The following is a 20863-nucleotide window of genomic DNA, read 5'->3' on the forward strand; positions in this document are numbered from 1 at the left end:
CTTTGCAGCTAGGTGGCACAGTGGATAGAGTTCAGGGCCTGGAGTCAGGAAGACTTGAGTGCAAATTCTGCCTCAGACATCAACTAGCTCTGTGGTAAATCATGTAACCTCAGTTTCCTCATTTGTAAAATGGAATAATAATAGCACTTATTTCTCAGGGATGTTATGAGGATCAAGTGAGATTATAATTGTAAAGTGCTTAGCACAGTGCCTGGCATGTAAGTAAGCACATATATAAATGTTGGCTATTATCATATACTAGTTAGTAGTATCACTGGTATGTATAGGTTAGTGACTTTTTAAGTATAATTCCAAATTGTTTTCCAGAATGATTGGACTAATTCATAGTTCCATTGAGAATGCATTAGTGTGCCTGTTTCCCCACAGCCCCTCCAATAATTGTCATTTTCTTTTTTGTCATCTTTGCCAATCTAATGGACGTGAAGTGGAACTTTAGAGTTGTTTTTAATATGCATTTCTCTTTTTGTGAATGACAGAGTATTTTTTGATATGATTATTGATAGCCTGGATTTCTTTCCTATAGAGCTGCCTATTCGTATCATTTGACTATCTTTTGAGGAATGGTGCCTGTTCTTATATGTTTCCATAAATTCTCTCTATATTTTGGATATCAAGTCTTTTTTTTTCTTTTTCTTTTTTTTAGTGAGGCAATTGGGGTTAAGTGACTTGCCCAGAGTCACACAGCTAGGAAGTAATATGTGTCTGAGACTGGATTTGAACTCAAGTCCTCCTGACTCCAGGGCCAATGTTCTGTACATTGCACCACCTAGCTGCCCCTAATATCAAATCTTTATCAGAGAAATTTGCTATGAAGATTTTCACACACACACACACACACACACATGCAAAGTCAACTGTTTCCATTCTAATTCTTCTTTGCGTCCATTTGGAGGGTGTTAAGATATGCAGTATGATGATGATTTAAGTATAGTTTCTCTTAGACTGCTTTCCAATTTTTCAGCAGTTCTTGTTAAATTTTTGTTCAAAGTAGTTACCCTAGTAGCAAATAATCTTTATAATTACATACATCTATGTTTATTTCTGTAGAGAGAGTTTTGTAATTGCATTCATATAATTCTTGTGGGCATCTTGGTAAAGTTGAATTCACATGAGAAAGCGTTGAGTCAGTACCTAGATTATAATAATATTCTGTACATTCTGGAGTAATTTTTAACAGAATTTCTTATTCCATCTCTTTTGAATAGATTTTGTCAGCCATGTACAGTAAAGCTAAGGATTTTGTGAATTTATTTTACATCCTGCTACTTTATTGACATCATTAGTTTTTTCCCCTATTTTTTAGTTGAATCCCTAGGGTCCTCTAATTAAACCATCATATCATCTGCAATAAAAACAACACTTTTATTTCTTCTTTGACTATACTTATTCCTTCAGTTTCATTTCCTGTCTTATTGTTATAGCTTATATTTCTAGAACTATGTCAAATCATAGTGGTGACAATGGACAGCCTTAATTTACCCTTGATCTCATTGGAAAGTCCTTTAGTGACTGATGCCCAGGGGCCTCACAAGGCTAGTTAACCATGGTCCTAAAACTTGTCTTTTTCCTTTCCCTGCAGTCTTGTCAGTTTGCTAATTTTGTTTACCCATTGGCATGACTTTCTCCTGCCTGGCATGGAATGAGGGAGTCATGAAATTAGAGAGATGGAAACATGGAATAGTAGAACATTGGAATGTAGAAGGAAGAACTCTGAAGTGAACATTGGATTGAATGTCTCAGACTGCCCCCACCCCCCACCCCCCACCCCCCACCCCCCACACATTGGAAATAGGCTCTGCAGGTCACTTAACTCTGGCCTTCCTTTTCCTTCTCTACACAATGAGGAGGATTGGACAACTCTGAGTCTTATCAGGGTCCTCCTCTCCATTTGTACCATCACCTCTGAATCTAGGGTGTACATATCCTGTATGCACAGAGTTGCGTGGGTGCAGTCTCCAACATTGGAATGCAAACTCTTTGAGGGCAGGGACTGGTTTTACATGTTTTTTGTATCCCAGTCACAGCACTTAATAAAAGCTTATTGACTAATAAAGGCCCTGGAGCCGTATGCAAATTTAAATTGGGGTTGTGTGTGTGTGTGTTTGTACACGCTATAGTGGTGTATGCAGGGTATCAAAACCTGCCACAGTTTTTTGTTGGTGGTGTTGTTGTTGTTGGGTTTTGTTTTTTTTTTTTGGAGGAGGAGGGGTGGAGGAAGGAAGGAGATGGTTCTGATACGGTTTGCTGTGAGGCTAGGGCAGGGTATAGGAAACCCTGGGGCTGAGAAATTTCCCCACTGGCCCTGGAGATAAAGGCTCCAAGTTCGCAATCCTGCTTCTGACTCTTACCTGGTTGAGTGCCTTTGGGCAAGTTGCTTAACCTCCCTAGGGCTCAATTTTCCTATTTGTAAAGTGAAGACCTTGGACCAAAAAGTCTCGGATTCCCTTCCAGCACCAGACCCAGGATCCTAATAACCCCAGCTGCCCGGTGCAGGGTGGACAACGTTGGCTTGTCCAGAATCAGGAGATGGGAGTTCTCCCTCAGTCCCAGATGATGAGTGAGGTCAACTTCTGGAGAAGAGGGGGGAGGTCCCAGGGTGGGGCGTCGTGCCTAGGTCTCCGCCCCCTCTCTGAGTTCTTCGTGGCTGGAGTGAGACTGCTGCAGCCCCAGCCGTGGCTCTTGTCCTTCTCCGCGGCCGCCAGCCTCGCCATGCCTTCCTACACCGTGACCGTGGCCACGGGCAGCCAGTGGTTTGCCGGCACCGATGACTACATCTACCTGACCCTCGTGGGCTCGGTGCGCTGCAGTGAGAAGCACCTGCTGGACAAGCCCTTCTACAATGACTTCGAGAGGGGGGCGGTGAGTGCTGGAAGGAGGGAAGGGTTCCTCCTTGAATGGTGCTTAGAGATCCCCGTGACCAGCACTGCAGAAAAGAGCCTCCTGGGGCACCCCCAGAGCCCTGAGAGCCTGGCCCCTGGCCTGGGAGCTGCAAGAGACCTCCGAGGTCTTGGGGGTGGGGTTAAGCACAAAGCTCCTCATCTTAGAGGGAGGACAACTGAGATGCAGATGGGGTGATATCACATAGTCAGGATTTGAAACCTGCGCCCCAGACTGGAAATCCAGCCCTCGACCCCCTGCACCACACTCCTGTAGGATAAGGAGGATTTCCCCTCTCTTCATCATCATGACCCCTTCTATTTTGTGTAGCCCTTTAGTTCTCACATAGAGGGCTTGAGTTCTAATCCCACCTTCACTGCTTACCAGGATGGAAGGAAGCCCAAAAAGGTGGGATGACTTGTCCAGGGCCACACACCTAGTCATGGTGGCAGAACTGCGACCAGATTCCAGATTTTCTGACTCTCGGTCCAATGTTGGACAAAGCCTTGTACAGTACACCAAAGGGCAAGGTGGTCTAGTGGATAGAGCCCTGAATTAGGAATAAGAGGACCTGGTTGAGTTCAAATCCTGATAGGCTACTCAGTATTTGAGTGACTTTGGGCAACTAAATGCACTTTTCTGGGACTCATTTTCCTCATCTGGAAAATGAAGGGGTTGGTAGAGATGTTCTCTGAGTTCCTTTTCAGCCCTAGTCCTGTGAGTACATGAACCTTTGGCAACCCCAGCTATTTATTTTGGCTCTTGTATGGTCACCTTAGGGCCAGTGTGACAGGGAGAGGCCAATTCATGGCATTGGGCTAGATGACCACCAACGTGCCTTCTAGTTGCCCTGGGAAGGTGTCTCCATGTAAAGGTCATTATCACCTTCACAAATATGGTGACATCTCATCGAAAACTTGGTTGTCCCTTCCTTGAGTATTTGGTAAATAGCTACCACCCCAGCCAGTGACCATAGGAAGGAAGAAGCAATAGTGATTGCCCCTTCCTGGGGGCTGGCAGTTGGATTGATGGCCTGCAGTAGACTGGATCCTACAAATGTCTTTGTCTTGTGCAAGCCAGCTGTAATAATGTAAAGCAGGTTGGATTTGAAGTTTCAATATCTGAGTTCAGACTCTGCCTTGACACTTGCTAGCTGTGTGTCTATAGACAAATTAACCTCTCTGAGCCTGCATTACCTGGCTCACAAGGCTGATGCAAGAAAATATGAGCTTTCAGTATGCCCGTGTAGACATTATCTAACAGGTCATGGTCGGGGAGTGCAGGGAGCAGGCGGTGCATAGAGCATCAGACTGAATGGGCTTCAAAAAGGACTTTAAAAAGGCCCAAAGCTTTCTCATTGGGGTGAAGGGGGAAGGGCAAAGAGAGAGATGTGGCCACTGAATATTACTTTTTCTTCTGATTAGTGTTAGGAAAATTTTCCTAGCAATTAGTGCTATCTGAAAGTGGAACCTGTGGGGCAGGGGGTAGAGGGCAGAAAATGAGTTCCTTGTTCCTGGAGGTCTTCAAGGAAAGCCTGCATGGCTCCCTGGATGTGTTGTAGGCAAGAGTTAGACTGGACAGCCCCAAGGTCCCTTAGGATTCTGTGCGTCTGACCCCAGAGTCAGAGACTATGAACTAAATCCATCTTGGTAAGAAATAATTTCCTTCATTATAGCAGATTCCACAGAAGTGCCGAATCAAGAAGAGGCTTGGAAATTATTCAAATATTTTATTGCCAGTTCTGATCTGCAAACATTTTGCAAGCATCTACTATGTGCAAGTGCTAAGTGCAGGGGACTGGGGGGTGGAAGAGATGAAATTAAATAATAAATAGGAGGCCATGACCCTGACTGTTAAGGAGATTACAGGCTACAGCAGTTAGAGAAAATTGTAGTAGGGACTTTGAACAGATCTAATCTGGTTAAAGCTATCTCTAGATCTTGGCAGATGGTGGGGCAAATGAATGAATGAATGAATGAATGAAAGAATGAATGAATGAATGAATGAAGGCCATCAAAGAAAGAGGTTTTTTTCCCCCTCCTGGCTTGAATCATCTCATTTGTCCATCTTAACAGCCTAAAATAATCCACTAAAATCCCCACTCTTCATTGTGCTGTAGTTATTTAGTGTTTCAGTTGTGTCTGATTCTTCATGATCCCATTGGGGTTTTCTTGGCAGAGATACTGGAGTGATTTGTAATTTCCTTCTCCAGCTCATTTTACAGATGAAGAAACTGAGGCAAAGTGGGTTAGGTGACTTACCCAGGGTCACATGGCTAGTAAGTGTCTGAGGAGGGCTTTGAACTCATGAGGATGAGTCTTCCTGATTCCAAGCCCAGTGCTCTATCCACTGAGCCACCTAGCTGCCCAATCATTGTGCTAGATAAATAGAATTAGGTGATGTATTTTCTTTTCTGGCTAAAGCTTTACAAGTTTGATTCTAAATGAAATACCCAGAACATCATTAAAGCCCTATATAGTACTGACAGGGATTGAACATCATTTTGCTTCTGCCTGTTAGGCTCTTATCTGAATGGGATGAAGTACTAGCATGCCAAACGGACCCCATTTCCCAGTAGGCAACACACTATAAGCATGGGGTGATAGTGAGGTTCCTGAGTAATAGGAATTGAGCCTTTAAAATGAGCCATTTTACTTATTTGTGTGTTGATGCCTTTTGTTTTTGACATCACCATCATTTCTCTATGTGTCACTCCCTTCCTCCCTGCCCTTCATAATAGAATCATCTTTTATAACAGAAATTGAAAAAGAAAGAAAAAAATGTTGAGCAAAACCAACCCCAACCCCAACCATGTCTGCTAGTACATGTGATTATATCATTCAGTTTAGATGACAAACATATAGGGGCAGAGATTTAGAATTGGGAGGACCCTCCTTGGCCTTCTAGTTCAGTAGGGTTCTTTCTAATCAATTAATCAGTCAACAAGCATTTATTAAGCACCTACTGTGTTCTATCCTGGTACTAGGGATACAAGGACAAAAGTGAAGCAGTCCCTTCTCTTAGGGAGCTTGCAGCCTATGCAGGGAAGACAAGGAGGAGGAAGAGGAGGTGGAGGATGAAGGTGACAGTAATAACAGTAGCTATCATTTATATAGCACTTTAAGGTTTTTGAAGCCCTTTACAAATATCTCATTTGGTCTTCACAACAACCCTGGGAGGTAGGTGCTATAATTATCTCCATTTTATAGATGAGGGAACTGAGGCAGAGAGAGGTTAAGTGACTTGTCCAGGGTCACACACCTAGTAGGTATCTGAGGCCAGATTTGAACCCAAACCATCCTGATTCCAGATCTAGGACTCTTTCCAATGTGCCACTGAGCTGCCATATGTTCAATTAAAAATACAGGCTGTATTTTAAAAATACCAAAAGGAGAAGGATGGGGGGGGGGGGAGCCAGGTGGTGAACTAAAAGCTAGTGAAATCAGGAAAAGTCCTCTTGGCACTTCTGCTGAGCCTTGAAGGGAGCTTAGTTTTCTGGGAGTGAGAAGTAATGAGAAAAACATTCCAGGAGCCTACTCAAAAGTGTGAGGTAAAGGCAGGAGATGGAAGGATTAGTCTAGGTAACAGTTATTTGGCTAGAGTATATAGTGTATGAGGGGAGAGTAAGGTTTAATCAGCTGGATCCCAGGTTGTGAAGGGCCTTAAATGCCAGAGAGCAGTTTAGATTTTAACCTCAAGGCAATGGGATCCACAGAAGCTTCTTGAGTTGAGGAGTGACATAAATTTTGAGCTCCAGGAATATCAATATGACAGCTGTGTTGGGGATGGGTTGGAGAGGGGAGAGACTGCCTAGATGCAGGGAGACAAATTGAGAGTCTAAGCAAGACAGAATGGGCCTGGACAAGGGTGAGTGTGGGATGAGTACAGAAAAGGGGCAGACAGGAGACATGCTGGAGTGGAATCAGTAAGACTTGGTCACTCATATACTCATATTAATAGGATTTTAGATTTAGCAATCACGGGTTCATGTAGAGTCCAGCTAGTCCCTTTACAGATGAGGAAACTGAGGCCCACAGGTAGGAAAGAGACTTTCCCAGGAGTTACAGACATAAGAAGCAGAGCTGAGATTTAAACCTTGTTCTTCTGCTCTTTCCTGACATCTCTTTTCAGTATCCATTTTCGTGACTGATATTCACCCCCTAAGTGATGTCAAACAAGTCACGTGACTTCTCTGGGCTTCCATTTCCTCAGTGGCCTCTGAGGAAGCCATAGCTCTGTGCCCCTCTGCAGTACCTGGCACACACATAGGGGACCATGGTATCATGGGCTCTTTAGAGGTCACCTGGTGCCATCCCCCTCATTTTCCAGATTGAGAGACTTGATGTTCCATGAAACTAAATTAAGTGACTCGGCTAGGGTAATACCAGGTAGTAAGGAGGATTGCCTCCCAAGTCCTCAAACTCCAGATCCAGCCCTCCTGCCTCCATGCTGCCTCCTATGCATTTTCACACGGTGAAAAATTTTGATGATGGTGATGCCTGTTGAGAAAAGAAGAATGATGTCTTTTATGGACAAGACGAAGGTGCCTTCCTACTGACTTACTTTCTCCTTCTTCATCTCTCCTCCCTCTTGCACATCCCTCTTTCCATGGAATCATGGAAATGTTATTGGTGAATAGATAAGGCTAATAAGACCTCCTCTAGCAGATTTTGGATGAGATTTGCATGACCAATACTCCATTTTAAAAGACTGAAGCCAGAGAAGGTAGAGAAAGGCTTGGATGCTCCAAGTCCCAGAGCCATGCAAACCAGCTGGGGAGACTGAGCCACCATTGTTGAAGGGCTCATTTGTGTGAGGTTGGGTTTTTTTCCTTTCGGCTTTTTGAGAAAGTTCCTGTTGATGCAAAAGATTTTCACATTTTCTCTTGCACAGTTCCAGAGGGCAGTTCCTCTTTTTCTAGCTCCAGCACAGACTTTTCTTCTCAGTGGTGGTGAAAGAGAAAGCTTCGGGAAATGCTTGCTGCGGACAAGAGAGTGACTTTTTCCCTTGGGGGAGGTGTTTATCGTTGTCTTGTTCAGACCTGTCAGCACCAGTGTACCTTTGGGGGCAGAACAGTGGGACCTCAGGAATGATCATTCCTTGCTTGCTGGTTTTTTTTAGTCTGGCACTAGGATGTCATCAGTGTGGGGAACTCTCAGTACTAAAACGTCTTCTGCTGATGCTGATTTTTGATTCTTCAGTAAGAATACTAGGGACCTTAGAAGCCATCTTGTACTGCCTTTTCATTTTATAGATGAAGAAACAGAGGCTAAGATGTTAAGTGACATATCCAAGGTCACATAGCTACATTAAATGATCCAGGTTCTCAATCCAAATCTAGTCCCTCCATCCATTACACCATTCTGCCTTTCTAATTTATAACCCTGAAGAGTGTTCAAGGGTACTGAGAACCTAAGTGACTTCTCCTTGGTCACACAGCCAGCATATGTCAGAGAAGGGGCTTAAACCCCACCTGGCTCCAAGGCAGTCCCCCTCTATGCATTATACCCTGCTGCTTCTTCTGTTTTTGTTTTGTTTTTTTTTTTCCTAGAGGCCATGAGGTGTCATAGTGGCTAGAGTTTTAGTTGTTAGGGTCTGAAAGACCAGAATCGAATCCTGCCTCAGTCACGTATTAGCTGTGTGACCCTCGGCAAGTCACTTAACCTCTCTGTTCCTCAGTTTCCTCATCTGTAAATGTGTACTTGAAGAGAAAAAGTTTGAAGGGGAATACTCTCATAAAAAAATAGAACTTGCCTTCCCCCCACCCTTCCCCCAGGTCTTCAGTTTTTTCCCATCTTTCTTCTTCAAAGCTTAAATATGTAGCTGGTTTTCACCATGCCCCTGGCTACAACCAGGGACAATCATACCTGACTTTAATCCAGCCAGGTGCCCAGAGTTCTGATCGTCATTCCCTAGCCTTTTCTTTCTCCTCTGTCAGATTCTGCATGACCTGAGCCCAAACTCTGCTCTTTCTATTTTTCTCCTTCTCTTTTTCTTCTGCCACTTTCTACTCATCTTCCCCTTCTTCCTCTGCTTCTTTCTCTTTCTTCCTCCTGTTCTTCTTCCTCTTCCCCTTCCTTTTTTTCCTCTTTCTGTTTGTTCTCCTCTCCTTTCTCCTTTTCCCCATTCCACAATCCTTCCTCTTCCTCTTTCCTTGGTACCTTTTGATTTCCTGTAGTTGCAGGGCTTTCTGGATTTTCTGACACTTAACAGTGTCAGAATAAAGTTCAGTCTTGTTGAGGGCACACTTGTCATTTTGCCTGTGAAAGACATTAGAACATTCATTTTTAACAAAATGAAACAAAACCAACACATTTTCTAACTGTTCTCTCCAAAGCCACCTGTGATTTCTTCACTGCTGTATCATTGGCCTTTTTTCAGTCCACAGATTCTTTTACCTTTCTGTGCATGGCTGACCACCCCCTCCTCCAGGGTCACTCTCCTCCATTGGCTTCTCTGTTAGTTCTCTCTATACCCGTATAATGGCTCTTTCTCAGTCTCCTTGCTGGTTAACAGTTCTCTTTCCCCAAGCACAGATGACTCCTGTCCTGGGCCCTCTTCTCTTTTTTGTCTGTACTCTACCTTGATAAGGTTTACCCATTGTATATTACATTAGCTCATGTTTTCAAATTGGTGTGTTTTATCATATTATGATTATTCTTGAGGAACCACTTAGCTAAGCCCACAGGAGGTAGGTCACTCACCCTTCCGTGTCCTGTTCCTGGTTTGGATTAGGCTCAGTGCTGGAGAGCCTGCCACTGGTGAAAGGGGGCTTCCTTTGCCTCATACTCATTGGCTTGTTGAGTCCCTCCCCCCACTCCCCAGGGATAATTTTAATGTTAGTAAATTAGATTATGGCTCACAAAGCTAACAGGACCTCTAAAGGGATGAAGTAAAAGAAAGGTTCTCAGTGTACAATATCAATTGGTTGTGCAACAGCTAATTCATATTAAACACACAACGAACACTGATTTTTAAAAAAAGCATCCATTAACGGAACAGAGATCAGTAACAACTTTAAACTACTTGCATAATATGCTAGGATCATGATACAGAACATAAAGCAGCTTGCAGAATTGCTAGACATTTTGATTTCATCTTGGCTAGGCAATGTCCGAACAACTCCTGGTACACGTCTGCTGGTCAAATGGGCCAGGCCCCTCTCTGAGGTGGAGGTTTCCCTTCCAGACCTTTGGTGCTCATGAAGCCTCCAGTCCTGGACAGCCAGCCTGGGATCCTTGTTTTGCCTAAGATCAGGAAAAAACAAACATTAAAGGAGCAAAGGCATCCAGACATCCCCCAAGTCTTCCTAGTTGAGTGCATGTCACATGGGAAGTGGTGGTAGAATTGCCATGATACCAGGGTAAAGAAGGGCTTGTTCTTTCCCAACCCTTTGTTGGAGCCACATGGTACTTTTTGAGAGTTACAGTCAAGAGAGCCCCATCAAAACTTTTGAAAAGGTCCATTAGCCGATGAGGGCCCTTATTACTGGCCATTCTGCCTCTTCTAGGTCCCAAAGCAGCTGTAATGGATTGGGACAAACTGGAATGTAAAAATCTTTTAGTATCAAGAAACCAATAAACATAAAGAATGATATCATGAGTGGAAATTGGACTGCCTGTCTTAGTTTGTACCAATCTGCTCCTTCAAGAATCAACTTTAATGTGATTGTTTTTTCTGGTACTTAGCATAGTCCCTGGCACAGAGTAGGCATTTAATTAATGTTTATTGACTGTCTCTTCCTCAGAGAGACACATTTGAAACCAGTGGGATGTCACCTAACCCAAAGCAAGGGTTTAGTTCCTCAGTCCTTGGAAAAATTGCTTAAGTAAGGACCACACAAGTCCCACAGTATACAGAAAGTCAATTTCCTCTTTTCTACCTCTTTTCCACTATTTCAAAATTTCACATATCAAATGAGATTACATTCAGCTCTCACACAATACACAGAACTACCCAAATGGATCACTGAGCTAAATGGAAACAATAGGTCATAAAATACTGGAAGATAATGAATGGCATCTATAACCATTGTAGAAAGGTAGAAGTGTTTAATCAACAAAGAGAATTATAGAAGATAGATGAATTTCAGTATTGAAAATAAAAACGAATTTTTGCACAACCCAAAGCAATGCACCTGCAGTACTTAACTTTATAGTGCTGTTGAGAGAATCTAATGAACCCACAAACATTTTACAAACCTTAAAGCAATATATAACAACAATGATAGCTAAAATGTAAATAACACTTAAAGGTATGCAGATATCTCACTGGAGCCTCACCAATGTGTGCAATAGGTGCTGCAAGTGTTATTACATTTTACATATGGGGAAATGGAGGCACAGAGCATTCCATAGGATCATGGAATTGCAGATTTCAATTGAGTCCTACCCTCTTGGAGCAACCTTTTGACATGACAGTGAGTTTTTCTTCCCAAAAAGTTCAACATAGTTCTCCCAATATTCATAGCACCATCCTGTGATTTAGACCTACCTCAGAAGGTAAGTAGAATTTGGGGATCACTGTACAAGGAGTAGCCTTCCCCTTAGACTTGCCCTGTCCAAATAACTAAGGAGAAAGAAATGTCTCCTCTTGTGGCTGAACTCACCCCTTAGGGAAAAGAGAGAGAAGAGATTTACCTGCCTTGCACAATAAACACAACAGGCACTTAATTAACTCCCTGAGCAGTTGATACATTTCTTGAGCAAAATTAGAAGGTTTCTATCTCTTGTTTTTCAGTGGTATGATTAAACTCTTCACATTTTTTGGAGAATTTCAGTTCAATTCAACACAAATGTATTTTAATCACCTACTGTTTGCCAGGTCCTATGCTAGGCACTGGGAATACAAAGACAAAAATTAGCAGTCCTTGCCCTCAAGGAGCTTACATTCTACTTGGGGTCAGAAGATCATATATTTAGAACTGGAAGAGAGTTTCAACATCATCAAGTCAAATTCCTTCATTTACCAATGAGAAAACTGGGGTCTAGGAAAGGGAAGGGACTTGGCCATGTCATGCAAGTAGTAAATGGCAAGGCAGGTTTTGAACCTAGGCACTCTTATCTCCAAATCTAGCACTGACTTGCGCAACACTCTCTTAACATGATGTGACACAAATCAAGGTAAGTATAACCCAAGGTAAGCAGTGATGAGAGCAAAGGAGAGATTCAGACGAAGTGCACTAGGTATATCTGAGGTTGGAGAGAAGTTTTTGGCTTGGAAGAATCAAGGAAGTCTAGGGGAGGAGGTGGCACCTGAGCTGAGCCTGGGAGGAAGATAAAGATTCCGAAAGGCAGCAATGAGAAACAAGTGAATTCTCGGCTTGTGTAAATGAATGGAAGTAGTAAATTGACTGTAGAGTTTATGAAGCAGCTAATGGTCTAGTTTGGCTGGAATGTAGTGTGTATGGGAGGATGGAAAGGCAGGTTGGAACAAGATAGTAGAGGAGCTTCAATGCCATGCTAAGGAATGTGTATTTGATCCAAGAGGCACTAGGGAATCACTAAATATTTTTGATCAGGGAATAACTAAGTCAGATCTGTGCCTTAGGAAAAATGTTTCAAAAGTGGTTCAAAGACAGGTTAGAGAGGGAGGCATTGGAGGCAGATAGAATAATTTGGAGGCTATAATAGTTTGGTTCAAGTGAGAGAAGTGATGAGGACCTGAATTAGGATGATAGCTGTGTGAATGGATTAAAGTAGCGGGTTCAAAGATGTTATTATGGAGGCAGAATTGACAGGACATGGCAAATGTTTAGCTATAAAGGCTGAGGGATAGAAAAGAACCAGAGAAGACACCAAGGTTTTGGGCTTGGGTGACAGCAAGTATGTTGGTACCATCACTAAATTTGATCTTCTCTAGTAGAGGATGTTAATGCAATGGATTGAATTTCTTTGATGTCTAGAGTATTTGAGCACTTTTTCATAAGGGTAGTGATGTAATAGAACACTCGGGCTTAGGGGCTAAAATGACCTAAGTTTGAATCTCTCCTCTGACATTAGCAGGGTGACTTTGTTTGTTTGTTTGTTTTTTTGGTGAGGCAATTGGGGTTAAGTGACTTGCCCAGGGTCACACAGCTAGTAAGTGTCAAGTATCTGGTCTGAGACCAGATTTGAACTCAGGTCCTCTTGACTCCAGGGCCAGTACTCTATCCACTGTGCCACCTTGCTGCCCCTAGCAGGGTGACTTTAGACAAATCCCTTAATCTCTCTTTGCCTCAGTTTCCTTATCTATATGGGGTTAATACTTATGGTTACCTACATCATGCGGTTGTGAGAAACAAATGAGATAGTGTATATAAAATGCTTTGTAAACCTTAAAGCACTATGTAAATCAGCTATTGTTATAGCTTCTTTTGAGAACCAAAGATGTAACCGCTCACGGCAGCCTTTTCCCATTCTTGATCTCTCTACAGCTTTTGACACTGTTGACCCCCAATTTACTCTTGAACACTATCTCCATTCTTGGCTTCCCTTACTTGATTTCTCTTGGTTCTGCATTTACCTGGCTGACTATTCATTCCTTCTCAGTCTCCTTTGCTGGGTCACCATCCTTTCACCCAACAAAGGTGTGTTTCCCAGGGTTCTACCCTGGGCTTTTGTCTCTTCTTTCTCTATACTCCCTTGGTAATATCATATACTCCCATAGGCTAAATTACCACATCTATGCAAATGAACCCCCAGATATATAGATATAGATATAGGTATAGGTATAGATTGATTGATCTATCATCTATCTATCTATATCTATCTATCTATCTATCTATCCTTGCACTCACCCAGGTTCATAACCTATGAGTCATTCTTGACTCTTTCTTCTCCTTCAGTTTTCTTATCCAGTCGCTTGTCCATTCTATCTCCATAAAATTTGTCAAAGCTGTTACCTGTGTACTTATCTCTTCTTGCCTGTACTATTACAATAGCTCATTAATTAGCCTCCCAGCTTCTAGTCTATCCCCTTTCTAATACATTCATTCTCCAGATAGTAGCCAAATTAATATTCCTAAAGTACAGATCTGGCTATGTCAGTCCCATACACAAAAATCTTCAATGACTTCCTATTTCCTCTAGGATAAAATACAAATTTCTGAGCCTGGTATTTAAGACCCTTAAAAATCTGACTCCCCTCAATCTTTCCAGTATTTTATATTGGCAGTAGCCAAATGGCACCATGGACAGAAAAACTGAACCTCAAGTGAGGAAGACCTGAGTTTGAATTCTGATTCAAACATTAGCTGTGTGATCCTGGACAAATCATTTAACCTCTACCTCAGTTTCCTTATCTGCAAAAAGGGATAATAATAGCACCTACCTCCCAGGGTTGTTGTGAGGATGAAATGAGATAACATTTGTAAAGCACTTTACTATATGATGCTATTATTATTATCATTATTGTTATTGTTATTATTCACTCACTGCATTTTAGATTGTTTTGTTATCTATTGTCCTCATTTGCAACATTTCATCTCTTGGCCCCTTTTCTTTTCATCATGTCATGGAATCCATTCTTCCCCTTCAATTCAATTCAATAAATATTTATTAGGTACCTATTTAATTGCCCGTGAGGTAGCTAGGTGGTACAGTGGCCAGAGTCCTGGTCCTGGAGTCAGGAAGACCTGAGTTCAAATCTGGCCTGAGACACTTACTAGCTGTGTGACCCTGGCCAAGTCACTTAACCCTGTTTGCCTCCATTTTGTCATCTGTAAAATTAGCTGGAGAAGGAAATGGCAAAACACTCCAGTATCTTTACCAAGAAAACCCCAAATGGAATCAAGAAGAGTTAGACATGACTGAAGCAACTGAACAATTACAAAGTACCTACTGTGTGCTAGGCACTATGCTAAGCACTGGGAATACAAATAAGAAAAAGATAGTTCTTGCTCTCAAGGAGCTTACAGTGTAATGGAGTAAGATAGTATACAAAAGGAAGCTTAAATGGGTGTGGGGGTGGAGCCAGCCACCAGCAGTACCCATCTCAGTAGAAACCAAGTAGAACCAGTGATGGAAAGTGGGCAGTTATCTGCAAAGTTCTGAGCCCTCTGTGGGAGAACGTTATCGATATGTACTACTGAGAGGAAAGGCAACTGAGGGAGTTGAGAAGGTGTTGAGTATCAATAGCTGAGTCAGTCTGCATGGTGATAAGATTTCAGGTGATCACCTTATCCTGGGGGTGGCATGATATTCAGTGTAGTAAAGTTGATGGAAAAGGGAGAGTGAATTCAACTGAGGGAAATTGAATGGAAGGAAAATTGAATTGAATTGAATCATATTGAATTGAATTGTTCCCATCAGCCACATTTTATCACTTGCCCCCTTGTCTTGGCATCTTTGCATTTGGAATCTCTATTTCCTCCTCCTAAGACCCCTAACTTCTTTACAACTCAGTCACCATCCTTTCCTTGATCCCCCAGGGATTAGCACTCTCTTTCTTTTTAAAGGATTTTGTATTTTTTGTGCAGACTTTGTATGTATGTATGTATGTATACATGTACATGTATACATATGTATACACATATGTACATATATACATACTCATATGCACACATATATGACTTTGTTGTCCCCATACCCACCCCCAGCAGATCAAAAATTTCTTGAAGACAAGGAACGATTAGCTTTTAACTTTATATTCCAAGTACTTTGCACATATTAAGTGCTTAGTGGGTCTGTTATTGGACTGAGCTCTCTCTTCATATTCTTCGGCCACTCATTTTGCAGAATTTCCCCTATTGTTATACATTTGTGCCAATTACTTATAGATTTTAGTTGCTAAGACTTCTATCATAAATGTTTATTGTAGATTCTTCCCTCCCCCCCCCATTCTGGATACCTTGTTTTTGGTTAGGCCAAAACCTTTTTTTCTTACCTAATTCAAGTATTTTGTATCTTTTCTCCACAGTTGTGAAAGATATGATTCCATTTCCTTCAACATTGTTTTAACGATTTAAAACACTGGATCATTGATCTGTTTGGAATTTATTGTGGTGTACAGTGTGTGGAGTGTCTCTATATTTTTCACCAAATTGTGATCCATTTTGAGTTAAATAATGTCTTGGTGTCCTGACCAACTCTCTTCCCCAGTACATATATCTTAAATATTTATTCATTATCTCTTCCCAAAGCCAATTTATATACTTTAGTTACCAAATGAAATGATTCAGCTCCTACTTTGTTTCCTATTAATGGTATTTACATTGAAGCATATGTCAATAAAGCCAAAGCTATTGTTTCTTTTCTACATTCCTATAGTAGTTACATTATATCATTATATAAACACTCTTACTGTCTTGTTGTGCCGCTTTCCCTCCAAGGTAGTTACTTCGAGAAAGCCGATGATTCAAACAACTCTGCTACTGTTTCATTATCCCTGCTTAGAAATTACATTGAGCCAATGCTTAGTTAAGAATAGTCTTCAAGTTCAGAGTTTTTCCTTGTTGAAGTTCTTCATACCTGTTTGTAGTATCAAAGATCTTACACAACCTTGGCCTATTCTCTAGGAATAGCTGAAATTCTTGTGTGCATTATTAAATGATCATTGATAGCACTATTATCAAATAATCACTTATTAATATCATTATTAAATTATATTAAATAAAAACATATGCCTAATCTAGCTAAGGAGGTAGTCTTAGTGTAATTTCTCTAGATTCGTGACATGATATATGAGCTCTTTCTATTATTCTTCATCTTGGGTGAAAAATCTTGAGTGATTCAGATAGGAAGATTTTTGATGTGTGATGTTTTTTTCCTTGGTTCGTTTTAAAATAATTTCTCCATCACTATAGTTTGGGATTCTGATGATTGAATATCTGGGTGAGTTGAAACTGGGTTTATCCTTTTTTTAACCATCTAGTGTATTCTACAAATCTGCAATATATCTCTTAATTTTAATAATTCTGAGAAATTTTCTCGCATGATTTTCTGAAATCATATCAGATTCTTTTCTTTTTCATCCTTTTTAGGAATTTCATTATTTCTTAGTTTATTTCTCCAAGTCTCCTCTATTTTTTTACCCTTATTTGAAGGTTATTGGGTAATTTTCAATTGTGTTGGTTTTTTAGCTCATATTTGCTGATTGTTCTGCTACCTATACTGTTTTGACTTCCAATAGAACAATTCTGTTTCTCATCCACATTTTTTATGTTATCCATGGGCAATTCCAAGTTAAGTTTTATTATCCTCTTGTTGTATGACCCCCCCTTTTACTTTTTCAATTGTACGTTTATTTAATTCCATTGATAGAGGACATTGTTGGTGTTAAATTAATCTTTTCCCTCACTTGATGTCTCCCTTTCAATTTTGTTTAATCCATAATATTTATTCATTGCTAGAAGGTTTGTTTTTTTAAAATAAATTTGTTGTATCTTTTCCTTTTCCACAAGTTTCCTTTGGCAATCTATTACTGCCTTTTTTAAGGAAGATGTTGGGAGTTCTAAGTTCTCTTATGTCCTTACTCTATTATTTTGCCAGAAGTCAGATACTTTTATTAAGCTTACCAAATAAAGATAAAAAAAGGTTAAAATATGTAAATCTCTTGGCAAGGTAATTGAATAACCATGGGGATGGGGAAAGAGTGGAGTCTACAGATACACCATTAATCTTCTATTTGTTCTCCTACAAAACAAGAAAATTTCAAATGGTTACTTAGTATTAGTTGACATAGATCTGTTAGAAACTTGAATATGTTTATTAGATTCCAAGTTGGATTTGCCTTTTATTCTGTACAGGTAGATTCTTATGATGTGACTGTGGATGAAGAACTCGGAGATATACTTCTGATCAAAATTGAAAAACGAAAGTATTGGCTCCATGATGACTGGTATCTTAAGTATATCACTTTGAAGACTCCCTATGGAGACTACATTGAGTTCCCCTGCTACCGCTGGTTCACAGGGGAGGGCGAAATTGTCCTCCGAGATGGGAAAGGTGAGTCCTAGATGACTTCTTTCAAGGGCTCAGATCGCAATGTAAGTATGTCCTGGGGGATGCTATGCCTACCAGAGAACCAAGGTCGTAGGGATCATCTTGTCCAACATCACCATCTTGGAGATGAGGAGGCCCAGAGGAATTCAATGACTAGTCCAAAGACACACAAAGAGTGAATACTAGAACAGGCATTTGAATTGAGGTCCTCTGACTCTAGGTTCCATTAGGTGAGGCCATTGATTACTAGTAGCTCAGTGCCCTGTGAACATGTGTATCTTAGATCTAGTTGGTGTGTTTGTATCTGAGCTGAGATCAGTATAGCTCAATATCATCAAAAACCTTTTTATCAGACTGATGGTCACTAAGTGACTGTGAGACTCCAAGACTCTACATCATGAGAATCAGTCTCTAGGCCTCAGTTTCTTTACCTGTAAAATAAGGGATTTTCACCAGTTAGTGTCTAGGGACCCTTCCAGCTCTAAGCCTGTGATCCTATGAATATTTGGGATCCAGAGAGAATCTGCCTAATTGAATTTGAAGGATGCCAGGTAAGTGGGGGTAAATCTTAACCACCTACTACTTCTAGGACTGATGTGCACAACTTTTAGGCTTGATAATTTAATATTTTGTGCTTTTGGACAGAAACCTAAGTACTCTTCTGACTTCTTAGCTTGGGCCTAGAAGAGCTTATGGAAAGCCTCACCTCATTGTCTGACATAAACTGACCTTGAGATTTGCTTTTCTTGCTTGAAATCCCTCTTCTTTTATATAAAGTGTAAGACCACGGGGTGGGAGAGCTCCCTTCTCTTAGTAATGTCCCCTGCCATGACCATGTTCCTCTTGATCTCCTGTAGCAAGGAGTGGTGCCAGAATTCAGGACTGAAGAGGCTCAATCTGATGATGGTCCAGCACTTGCCAGGACTTCTTAGAACAGGACTTGATACCACAGGATCTCCATTCCTTCCTATAAGTTGGTGATTCCCTCTAGTTGTGTCTATACTTGTCTTCTCTTCATTCTTTCACAGCAAAGCTGGCTCGGGATGACCAAATTCACATCCTCAAGCAGCACAGACGCAAAGAACTGGAAATGCGGCAGAAACTCTATCGGTAAGTTGTGGCATTGAAACAATTTGATGGTGTGATCCCTAATGGTTCCTGCTAATGCTGTTTCTAGGATGATTGCACTTTATGGTCTATGTTGCAGTGGATGACCTGCTTGCAATTCTCTATATGCGACATTCCATCTCTTGGCCCCAGGCCTTGGCACAAGTTGCTCCCCATGCCTGGAACACATTCCCTTCTCACCTGCACCTCAAAGTATCCTTGGTTTCCTTCAAAGCTCAGCTCAACTGCCACCTCCCATAAGAAACCTATCCTACTGTTTCCCCTCCCCCAGACACTTTTACTGGGGTATCTGTAACTGTTACTGTTACTGGGTTCCTCTCCCTATGAAATTATTTTGGATCTCTTTCACATTTAATTTTCTGTGTATGTGTTGTCTTCCTAATAAAATGTAAGCTTCATGGGGTCAGGGACATCCATTTTTGAGTTTGTGTCCTTAGTACCTAAATAGCTGACATAAGTAGGTGTTTAATAAATGCTGGTTGAATTAAATTGGATTCTGCATGTGAGCAGCTGCCCAAGTCATAAAACACTCTGGCACAAAGTTTCTGTGACCCTTTCTGCTTTCATGTTGCCATGGAGTGAGTTTTTTCCCCACTTCCCATCTCATGTCTCACCACTAAAAAGATGAAGAGGTGGGAGGAGAGAAAGGGATTCAACAGAGCTAAATGACAAGTGTATTGACTCCTGGGAGGGGAGGAGGCATCCCTAGCCGTGAAGCAGGGTAGGCACTGGATTCCTCAGACCAGCCTGGTTTAAGGTGGGGCAGCTCTTTTCCCTAAGATCAGACCTGGCTAGAGAAAGGGATTTCTCCCTGTAGCAGGAAGTGGATGGGAGGGCCTATGCATCATCTTTTTCCCAAGCTCTCTTTTTCTCTCAGCCAAAATTAGAAATATTTAACTCAGCTGTGGACAAGTGATTCCTTTATGGGCACAGCTTACCATTAGAACCCCAGCAACCAGTGTGGCAAACAGCTGTTGGGCCTGCTAAGGGGAAGTTGACACTGGGAGAGGTTCTGAAGAGGGTGGGGAAAGGCTGGTCTTCCATTACATGAGTTGCTTTTGTTTCATCAGAATAACTTCGGGTATCCCAGGGGAAGGTAATTATAGACACAGATGATAAGGAGACTGCATGAACACTGAGTTTGAAGCTGGATCATGAGATCACAGATCTAGAACAGAAAGGACTTTGGGGGCAGCTAGTGTAACTGCCTCATTTGACAGATGGGAAAACCAGAGGAGGGCGACCCAGATGGTGAAGGGCCTCAATGCCACGTCATGCAAAGATTGATTGAAAGAATGAGGGAAAAAAAAGATTTGGAAGGAAGAGAGTTAAATCATAGAATGTTAGAGTTGGAGGTAACCCCTGAGGCCAGCTAGGCTGAGGTCTCTGAATCTTTTTTGTATTGTGGACATCTTTAGCAGACTGGTGAAACCTATGTATTTCATTTCACAGTAATGTTTTTAAATATATAAGATTACAAAGGAAATAAATTATATTGAAATATAGTTATCAGATATTAAAAGAAACTTCATACTCCACAGGTTAAGAACTCCCTGATCCAGTTGAACCTTAAACTGAAAAAGACTTTGATTTTGGCTTGGCTTGGTCTTCTGTCCACATCCCACTGTGGTTAACTCAACCTTTAGTTTTACTGTGGCTGCCCCTCAGGTGTTATACTTCTGTTTTCCTCTGTCTTCTACAATGAGTCAGACTCCCTGGAAATTATATCAGTGATAATATTAGCCATCCTTAGATTCCTCCGATTTGCCCTGACTGACAGGTTAAAGTAGATCCTGCTTAGTCCCAACTCAGTGACTTTCTGCTGCTCATCAGTCAGATGGAACCCATGACCAAATGCTGCCCTCTGGCCAAGCTCCAAATGGCAAAGATGAAAAACCTTCCTGAGCTTCCACACT

General features: G+C 41.5%; 1 protein-coding gene across 1 annotated transcript in view; it reads left to right on the top strand.

Moving 5' to 3' along the window:
- The first annotated feature begins 2676 nt into the window (after nt 1-2676).
- The window catches only part of ALOX5 (arachidonate 5-lipoxygenase), a 77443-nt gene continuing 59256 nt past the window's right edge, over nt 2677-20863 (top strand). The window contains exons 1-3 of the mRNA XM_027846370.1: nt 2677-2880; nt 17624-17822; nt 18848-18929. Of these exons, the coding sequence (XP_027702171.1) occupies nt 2731-2880; nt 17624-17822; nt 18848-18929 (431 nt within the window). The 5' untranslated portion in view covers nt 2677-2730. The remainder of the gene's footprint in view (nt 2881-17623; nt 17823-18847; nt 18930-20863) is intronic.

Source organism: Vombatus ursinus, unplaced genomic scaffold, assembly GCF_900497805.2.
Source record: "Vombatus ursinus unplaced genomic scaffold, bare-nosed wombat genome assembly UNPS02015129.1, whole genome shotgun sequence".
NCBI lineage: Eukaryota > Metazoa > Chordata > Mammalia > Diprotodontia > Vombatidae > Vombatus > Vombatus ursinus.